The following is a 9337-nucleotide window of genomic DNA, read 5'->3' on the forward strand; positions in this document are numbered from 1 at the left end:
ATTGAGGTGGACGGAGGTGTGATCTGAAACAGTCAGGTAGAGAGGGTGGAATGAAGGGAGAGTGTACAGGGAAGACTACTGGGATCTGAGTATGGGGAGCAGGGCGATGTGGAAACCTAGTGCACTAGAAACTCCCTGACATCTATGAGGGCCACTCTAGCAAAGACTCCAAGTAATGGAGGATATGGAATCTGAACCAGGCATCTTCTGTATCCAGGCGAGACTTCTGGTGGTGGGACTCAAACACCAACCAGCCACAAAACCTTTGACCTGTTTACAAAATGTGCTAGGAATTGTCCAGTGCCCAACAAGGACTGGTCCAAAATGAGACTCATATCATGAGAGGACGCCAATGCCTCACACTGCCTGGATGCCCAGAAAACTAGGATAGAACTGAACACAACTGGCCATATAGAGAAGTCAGTGAGTGATTCCCGCTGATATTCTGCTCTACGCATAGTTGGATGCCTGGCCCGCTTGTCATCAGAGAGGCTTTGTTCAGCAGCTGATGGGAGCAGTTTCAGAAACTCACAGCCAAGCATCAGGTGGAGCTCAGGAGAAGCCCCTCTGAAAGGGGGCAGGAAGGATTCTGGGAGCCAAAGGGGTCAAGAACACCAGGAGAACATGGCCTAAAGAATCATCTAGGCAGGGCTCATAGGGGCTCATAGAGACAAAAATGACAGTCATGGAGCCTCTGTGGATCTGAGCTAGGTCCACTGCATATGTGTTATGATTGTGTATCTCCGTGTTCTCACAGGACTCCTAATAGTAGGAGTGGACATTTTTTTCTGATTCTTTCACCTGCTCCTGGATCCTTTTCTTTCTACTGGGTTGCCTGTCCAGTCTTGATATGAAGGTTTGTGCCCAGTCTTACTGTACCTTGTGAAGCTGTGTTCGGTTGATATCCCTGGCTGTGCTTTTTCTGAAAGGAAATAAGAGAGCAGTGGATCTGGAGAGACATGGAGAGAGGGAAACTGTGATCAGGATGTAAAGTGTGGGAGGGAGAAGGAAGAAAAGTGTATTTACCAGGAGTTCTGTGTAAGAAACTTGTACAGGGTCACACTGGTCACCATTTACTGTCTTATACTTCGGCTGGGTCAGTGGGGTCTGAATGTCAGGCAGACTAAAGCCTCTCTGCTTGCCTTTCTCCTGCCCTCCTATTTTGATAAAGGCTCCATATGAGGTACTGAGAAACACAGGGTTGGAGAGTTTCCAGCTTTCTCCCAATTCCACATACTGCATTCTGAACCAAAGAGGATCATGCATGTGGCACTGTTGGAATACAGTAAATTTAATCACATTTAAAAACATTATTTCTTTGCAATCCAAATATAGAGCCATTCGTGTTATGAGCTGTCTAGAGAAACAAGAGGATGAAGGTGAAAAAGGAGTCTACTATGTGCCTGATACAAAACCAGAGACCTAAAACTGCTGGTTGATGGCGTCAAGAGATACTTTTAGCCTAGCATTTCTTGGATCCCTAGGGTTCATAAACTGCTATATCCCCATGTGGCCAGCAGGGGGAGGCCGAGGTTCCTGGCTGAGGCAGGGTTGTTGAGAGACTGGAGGTCATGAATCAGCCGCTAACCTCCATGAAAGACTTGGGTTGAAAAAGGGCTCAACCAGCCAGGCCTACTTGGAAGGGGTGAGCCTCAGGTGACTTGCCGCCCAAGTCTAGCTGGAATACAAGACACAGCTGACTCCATAGTGGTTAGGACTTATAGGTAGAAGAGTGAAAGGCTGGCTTAAGTCAGGCCTTGGGAAGGTGGGCCTGGATTGGAAACTACTGGTGTCCAGTGGAAGTTGGATAGAAAATACGGGAAGGCGATAAAGGGGTATAGAAGTTGACTGAGCTCTGAGCTGGGCTGGGCAACAGGATCGAGTTGATCCTGGGTCCATCAGAAGGATGTCTCAGCCTTCTGGACTGCAGAATGTAAAGGGAATCTCTTGTGTAATGTCTGAAAGCTTCCCCTGTCAATAAGAAAGCTTATGGGCTATGAACTTGGGTAGTTAACAGGAGATGGGAATTCAGGTGTATAGAGAGGATTTCTTGGATACAGAGAGAGGTGTGGGAAGGATTCACCCAGGAAGGCTTAGGAAGAGATTCATGATCCTGGAAGGAGGTAACAAGCCATGTGACGGGACTTAGAATAGAACAAGTGGGTAATTAAGTTATGATCTAGTTGGGGAATGTACCCAAGCTTTCTCTCTAAGAATTTATTCATTTGTAATTCAGTCTCAGAGTTGTTATTTTTGGGGGAACATAGAGGCCAGTTAGAACAGCTTGCGCACAGCTATAGATGGCATCTAATGTAGGGCATTGACTCCAAGATTACAGCAAAACAATTCAGGCTTTAGGCCAAAAGTTCCAGACGTGAGAGCCAGACTGGAAGTCAGGCAGTTGTGAGATAACTGAATGGTAGGCCTGGCCTTTTAAGAGAGAAGGCAGCAAAGCCAGCAGAGGGTACAAGAAGAAGCTGCAGTATTTCTTCAACCTGAGCTTGAGGTCACACTGTAGCCGTGGCTTCTCCCAAGCCTGGCATGGTTTCAGAGAAATATTGATTAGTGAGATAAAGAGAGCTGGAGACCCAATTTGGATCCACTCAGGAAAAGCCTACAGCTGCACAGAGAAGTAGACCAACCCAAGGGAGGGGGAGCTCTAGGGAACCAGCAGTGGCAGCCTTGTGAGAACGGGCTAAGGGGGCAGGGTTAGCTGCCACAGACATGTGCTGGCCTGAGGTGCCTGCAGATTTTCCTGGAGCTGCCATGGGACTAAAAGGCTCCAAACTTCTGAAGTGGTAAGGTATTAAGTGTGAAAACAATAAAAGAAAAAGTAAACTGGGGATAAAAAGTCATAGGGAAAGTACTTTAAAAATAAGAAAGTAAAGTCTCTAAAGGGAGGAGAGAGAGTTTAGAAAGGAAAATTATTTTCTGAGTTAAGAATGGAGAGATCCACAATGACACAATGCATCTGGATCCCTAATAATTTTTGTCTCACTTATAAGCATCAAGTAATTGTTTTTTCAATAATGATTACAATTTTGTATATCATCTTTAAGAGATATCAGAATAAGCAGACTTACATTAGGAGAAGACTGAAAGAAGGAATCTTAGATGGGAGGCCATAGAACAGAGGTCAGAGGATTCTTTAAATCAGAATAAAGAACCTTCAGAAGAATCCAATCTGGAACCTAAAATAACAGCAAAAAAGGTAGTTCCAGATTTCAAAAAAAAAAAAAAAAACCCAACAAAACAAAACAAAACAAAAAAACCAAACAAACACAAAAGCTTGAGGAATTAGAATGGCAACTCATAGAGATACAACATTTTGAGTTAAGAATCCAGATTCTATTTCATGATGCTATCTTAGAGCAATGTCATACAATAAATGTGTGTTTTATTTTATAGTTTGAAGAATTAAGATATGTACACATGTTGATATACTGTACTATTTGATAGATAGTCAGGGTTCCAAGCGTTTCTGCCTTGATGGATGATTCTGAGATCACACATTTATGAGAGATGGTGGCTGTCTTAGGGATGCCTTTGCAGATTGGAGCTGATGATGCTCGGGCATGGGCTCCCATTACTACAATATTTTAAACATTACATCATGACACATGTTACAGATTTATATTACAGATTTATATTATACAGGTTCAGTTGTAGAGAGAGATCTAACAGGACTTTAAAGGAAATGCTCTCAGAACAGAAGGGGGATATGAGAATTTCCAGAGGTAGGCTGAAGAGTGCTTTATTAACTTTGAGTTGAATTTTTTTTAAATCAGTGAAACAGATAACACAGCTGCTAATGCACTGGAATTTGGAAGGGGCTGATGAATTAGATCAGTATATATATATATATATATATATATATATATATATATATATATATATATATGGTGGGGTAAATGAGATTTGGTCTTTCAATGGGTGATGGTTGTTGTCTTAGGGTTTTACTGCTGTGAACAGACACCATGACCAAGGCAAGTCTTACAAAGGATGGCATTTAATTGGGGTTGGTTTACAGGTTCAGAGGTTCAGTTCCTTATCATCAAAGTGGGAGCATGGCAGCATCTAGGCAGGCATGGTGCAGGAAGAGCTGAGAGTTCCACATCTTAAGCTGAAAGCTGCTAGTGGAGGACTCAATTCCAGACAGTTGGAGTAGCGTCTTAAATTCCATGACCACAGTGAAACACCTACTCCAACAAAGCCACACCTCCAAATAGTGCCCCCCCCAGGTCAAGCATATACAAACCATCACAGATGTTGTTGTTGTTAAAGGGGGCTTGGTTACAAATTTAATATGATCTTGATTAGGGAGGAGGCAAAGCATAGGAGGTTAGAATCAGGGATATATTTTTCTTTTTCTTTTTCTTTCCTGTATCCTCCTTTCTCTCCTATCTAGTGTTAGGTGGAAAAGGAGAGAGAGGGGATGAAAAGAAAAAGAGATATAATAGGAACAAACAGTAGAATATTAAACCTACTCTTAAATTATAGAGCTACTACTAGTCAAAAATCTTACATTGGTATAGGTCTCCACATATTGATTGATACAAATTAAGCTTATATTTGGTTACATTGGTATAGATCTTTGTGAATTGATACAAAATTAAGGTTATATTTGGTTACAACATATTATGTATCAACTCTTTTTAAGGTATTGCACTTATATAATCCTTTAAAATTCAGTGTTAATTTCTAGTTCTTTTGAAAACTACTATTAAAAACTGCTTAGGATAATTAATAAATGTAAGTTAGCAGTCAAACAATCAAACTCATAGTCATGTTGGATAATAATTTAGTTAACTACAGAAGATGCTTTCTAGGTTGAACAAATAGTAAATAGCTAGAAACAAACAATTCATATATACTATATATAGATAAGTGGTCTTCAAGATCCTCAGAGATCTAAAGAATATGGCATTTGAAGATGTTTTCCTTACATCTTTAGTAATCTTTCTGACAGTAAGACAGATCTGCTCCTGGCAGCACACCCATTCTGCTCCAAAGAGGGCAATTAACATTGAAGAATCTCCTTATAGAGTTTGCTTCAAAAGTAGCAAGTTAGCCACTGGGCAAGAAACTGCCCTTGATCCAACTTCTGGCTGTCCAAACTGGACAGACAAGATACAGGGAAATTGACTGCTGAGCCTTGCCTATCAAGACTTCATAATTTCTTGCTTCACAGAATAATCTGTCAAATACTCTGGGTCAGAAGGCTAAAGATGACACAGAGAAATTAGGAGAACTTATCCAGGCAGTCAGCTTTCTCTATCATTTCTAAAGTTTTGGAAGCTGCTTTACAGCACTCGCTACTGATAATATTTATTCCTTCTCAAGTATCTGATGGGGTTAAAGTCTAGAGAGCTATAGTCTCAGAATTAAGTTTAAGTTGTTTAGGATTTAATAAAATGTTAAGTATAAGAAGAGGTTTAAGTTGGTAATGCAACTTATGATAGAAATTGATTTAGGTACAGAACTCTGGACTTAGCATGATAGGATAGATAATAGAATATTAGCTTCAAAGTTGTCAAATTCATATGGACTGGACATTGTGAACATAAATCTGACCTGATAGGTTTTTGTAAATGTTGATATTGTGTAAGTTTGTTATAGTGAGAGAAAGAGTCTTTTATTGGACTGAAAGGGAAGAAGTGTAGAAGGAATCCCTAATTGGGGCACAGACCCAAGCTTTTGGCTTAAACATTTATTCATACATAAATCAGTCTCAGAGTTGTTATTTTGGGGAGCATAGAAACCTGATAGAAAAGCTCATTGCTACAGCAGATAATTCAAGTGGTGAGGGTCCCCTGTCCTAAGAGAGACAGGGAAGTCCAGGATGTTGAATGGGTGGCAGGACCCACAGCCTTCTGAATTCTCAGGGACAAATCACTCTTCATCAAAGCCTGTTCAACTCTCTGCCAAATGCCAAAGAACCAACACCCTACCTCCCACCATGTATGGGTGATAAATAGGTGGGAACTGTGTAGCCTGAAGTTCCAGTAAGAGGATGGGCTGGGGAAGGAGGGTAAAGCAAAGCCCAGAAGTGACAGGGGAGGTCCTCCTGGACCAGTGATGTACACAAACAATGAAGTGGCTCAAACAGCAAAGAACTTCAGTTATATGCACACTGGAGGTTGTTTATTATGAATTTTCAGCCTTTGATGCCCACTCCACGTGGTTCTTGCCTGAGGTCAGACAGGCTGGTTGGGTACAGATGGTTTAACACCTGTTAGAGGAGTTTCATTTTTCTGCTTATCCACGGCAGGAAGTACACAACCTTGGTAAAGATTCCTGAAGTGATCCTCCTCCTTTTTCCATAGGATACAACTCCGTAAGCTTTGTTGTCACACACCAGGGGTCCCCCAGAGTCACCCTGTGGATGGAGAAAGGAGAATTGAGCCTGGTTCCCCCTTGCTCTGCTCTCCCTATCTCTCCCTGGCAATGCTAACTCTTAGATCAGGGCCAGGACAGGTTTTCCAACTTCTTTCAGTACCAGGGATCCAGGGAGGCCCACGTTTTCTTTCTCTATCAGTCCAAAGCTTTCCCTGAAGTCCTCAGGGATACTCTAAGGTAATTTGTACTGTTTTGGGAAGACAGATGTTTCCCCATCTTCTTTCTTGCTATACCCATGCAAAGGACTAAAAATTGCCCATTGGAGCTGTACCTTCTCTGAGGTAGTTTTGAGGGTTTGGCCATTGTCACATTCAGGCTGCTACCAGGTTCCTCCCTCCATGCGTTTTGTCTGTGAAATGCTTAAACCCCACCTGGAAAATATCCTGTATTTTCTTTGGGTCTCCAGCACAAATCTCTGTGGTCTCAGAATAGTGACGGAAAACGTTTTTGCATTCATGGTCCTCCTGGATGATCAGTTCAGCCTCTTGTAAGAGGGCAGGTCTTTTAGTGGCATTGAGAGACATTAATCCCCAGCCAGCCACGTGACACAGAACCCCAGGCTTCAGACGGGCATGGCGCATGGGTAGATTGAGGATCCTCACAGATTTAGTCTTCTTGGCCTTTCTCTTCAGCTGATTGGGAAAGCATAAGAGGGACCAGCTAAGCTAGGATCATGCTAGTCAGGTATATTTTGAAATTCAGGATAGAAGGAGGGAAAAGCAGGATCAGAGCAGAAGGGAGGGGCAAGCCCTGCATCAAGCAGAGCACAGGTACCAGGGTAGATGTTGGGGGGTGAAAGATAGGTGGAGTTATGCGTAGGATGGCGGCAGGTCTCACCTTTAATAGCATGATGTCATTGGTATGGTCCATGGGATTATAGGCTGGGTGGGGAATAGCTTTTTCCACAGGGATGATCTGCTGGGTCCTCTCCTGTGCACTGATGTTGTGGGCCCCCAGTATGACTATCATTGAACTGTGAGAGCAGAGTAGAGAGGAGAGATGTAGTCAGACAGGATGCAGCCCAGGAGCTGGGAAAGGCAGGGTAGGCAGGGTGGGGCACTAGCTAGGGGAACTTGAGGACACAGGAGGTCCTCACTGTCAGGCATACTGCTCTCTGCTTCCTAAGAACATGAGACTCCCAAGGACTCCCTCTGGCATCTAGACAATTTTCCAAAGTTTGCGTTTACTTTTAATGTGAACTTTCAACCCCAACCACTGCTTTGGTTTGGCCAGTGCAGTTGACGAACTCAAGTGTGCTGCTGGCCCTGACCACTCGCTCTTCGGTCTCAAATTTACAGCTTAGCGGGCTTCAATTTTCACAGTTCTGCCTTCTAGTAAGCACTCAAGGGAACATGCACAACGGAGGACAGAAACTCCTATGGGGATCTGGGGAAACATGGCTAGCTACTTCTCACATTTCTCTGCAGTGAGCAGCTGTTAGCACGAACTTATATTGAATCAGGAAGCCTCCACAAAAATTTTTACTCCTGTTGGTATCCGTGGATGCAATAAAGGCCATGTAGGGGCGGGAGTGGGACTTGACTTCATGGCCCCCGATGATTTCCTCTGGAAAAGAAAAGGGCAAGGATATGGGGTTTTGGGGGGGGCGCATATGAGGTCAGGAGGGGGGTGTAATTAGGAATGGGATCTGCAGTCCCTCAAAACTGTTGCAGAGAGAAATCCTTGCACATAGAATAATCTTTGATGACTCTTAGGTCTCAGGGAAATGCTCTAGGAATGGGTGGGTAGCCCTTATCTTCCAGGTCACGCTTTACAAATACATGGAGGTATAAGCTATGTCTTCATATTTTCATCATGTTATGGACCAAGGGGATCCTAATTGGATCACCATTGGTCTTTCTTTGATAGTGAGGCACCCTAACCCCTATAATGTTGATTGATGTTATTTCCTCACCCTTTGCCTCCAAGCCCTATCTATGGTGGTGGATTTTCTAACATTCTACTATTCTGTTGGCAACACATTTCAGGTTCTCAGTAAATGCTTTTTGCTGCATGAATGAGTGGCTTCTAGTTAAATGGAGGGTTGGTGGGTCAGGGCTGGTGGGATTCAGAGACAGAGAGATATTGGAGTAGTTAATGTTCTGTCCCAGAGGGGAATAGCTGGGGACCTGCAGAAGGAAATGGAGAGTCCAACTAAAACTAGACTGCAAAGCTAATGCTGTGTGCAGTGCAGGATCTTGTCAACCTGCGCCTCTTTCTTAGGCAGGGCTAAGGGTGGACTTAATAAACGATGCTAACATTATTGAACTGGTGGCCTCACCCCAATGCAGGTCATTAAAGCTGCCTTTCCCTCCAGTGAAGTCAAGTTAATGATGTACAGTTTGTATCTTTGCATTCTCTGCCACTTCTCTTTCTAAAGATGGTCCAGTCTCCAGGTGATGGGGAAAACTTGGAAGAAGCTAGTGGCTAATAAATTTCTGAGACAACTCTTCCTTGGAGCTTGTTGAGAATACCAGATTTCCAGATCTGGGTTTGGTCTGGGTCCCGAGGTTCATCGCCAGGACAATTCCTGACCACTGCTGCACAAACAGTCCTAGCGATGTGCCATGGGATGGCATCTCTGCCACAGGGGTGGTCACTCACCTGCTCCAGCTCCTAGTGGCAGAAGAAAGGTCAGGAGAATCAGGACTGGTAGCATCTTCCCAGGAAGGCTGCTCAGGATGGAGGAGGGCAGAGCAGACGCAGCCCTTGAAAGGGGAAGAAGGATGTGTGGGCTCAGGGACCTCACAGTCATTTTAAACCTATGCACCTCTGCTTCTGATTGACGTCACATTACGTAAGGAATTTTTCTTAAAATGACACTGTCACCACACTGACCATCTGTGGTAAGCTAAACTGGAATAAAGATCAAGAAAGTAGAGGATGTGGGGGCTGTGGTTGAGGAGGCCTGAGATGCCAGGAAGTTCACAGTGGCTTC

At 43.6% G+C, this 9337-nt stretch overlaps 2 protein-coding genes across 17 annotated transcripts in view; both read right to left on the minus strand.

Moving 5' to 3' along the window:
• Gzmn (granzyme N) overlaps positions 1–3150 on the minus strand; it is a 29906-nt gene extending 26756 nt beyond the window's left edge. For 4 of the 15 annotated variants that reach the window (XM_039093674.1, XM_063274666.1, XM_039093668.1 and 1 more), the window contains exon 1: positions 3084–3149. Coding sequence is in view for 1 of the 15 variants with exons in the window: in XM_063274665.1 (XP_063130735.1) it covers positions 880–922; positions 1027–1266 (283 nt within the window). In the remaining 14 variants the exon portion in view is untranslated. Of the gene's footprint in view, positions 131–879; positions 950–1026; positions 1268–3083 lie in introns of those variants that run through there. The other 11 variants (XM_039093675.2, XM_039093666.2, XM_063274664.1 and 8 more) reach the window with 10 other exon arrangements.
• A 2967-nt stretch (positions 3151–6117) lies between these two features.
• Gzmfl1 (Granzyme F like 1) lies at positions 6118–9058 on the minus strand. Of its 2 annotated transcripts, NM_001109646.1 has the most exons (5): positions 9004–9058; positions 7815–7965; positions 7237–7372; positions 6771–7031; positions 6235–6379 (listed from the first exon to the last, which is right to left on the minus strand). In NM_001109646.1, exons 1-5 carry the CDS (start codon positions 9056–9058, stop codon positions 6236–6238), a joined length of 747 nt encoding a protein of 248 aa, NP_001103116.1. In that variant the 3' UTR covers position 6235. The 2 variants fall into 2 exon arrangements, with proteins under 2 accessions (XP_063130741.1, NP_001103116.1); XM_063274671.1 differs by lacking the exon at positions 6771–7031 and having other exon boundaries at positions 6118–6379.
• Between the last annotated feature and the right edge of the window lie 279 nt (positions 9059–9337).

The sequence above is a fragment of the Rattus norvegicus genome, chromosome 15 (genome assembly GCF_036323735.1).
Source record: "Rattus norvegicus strain BN/NHsdMcwi chromosome 15, GRCr8, whole genome shotgun sequence".
NCBI classification, from domain to species: Eukaryota; Metazoa; Chordata; class Mammalia; order Rodentia; family Muridae; genus Rattus; species Rattus norvegicus.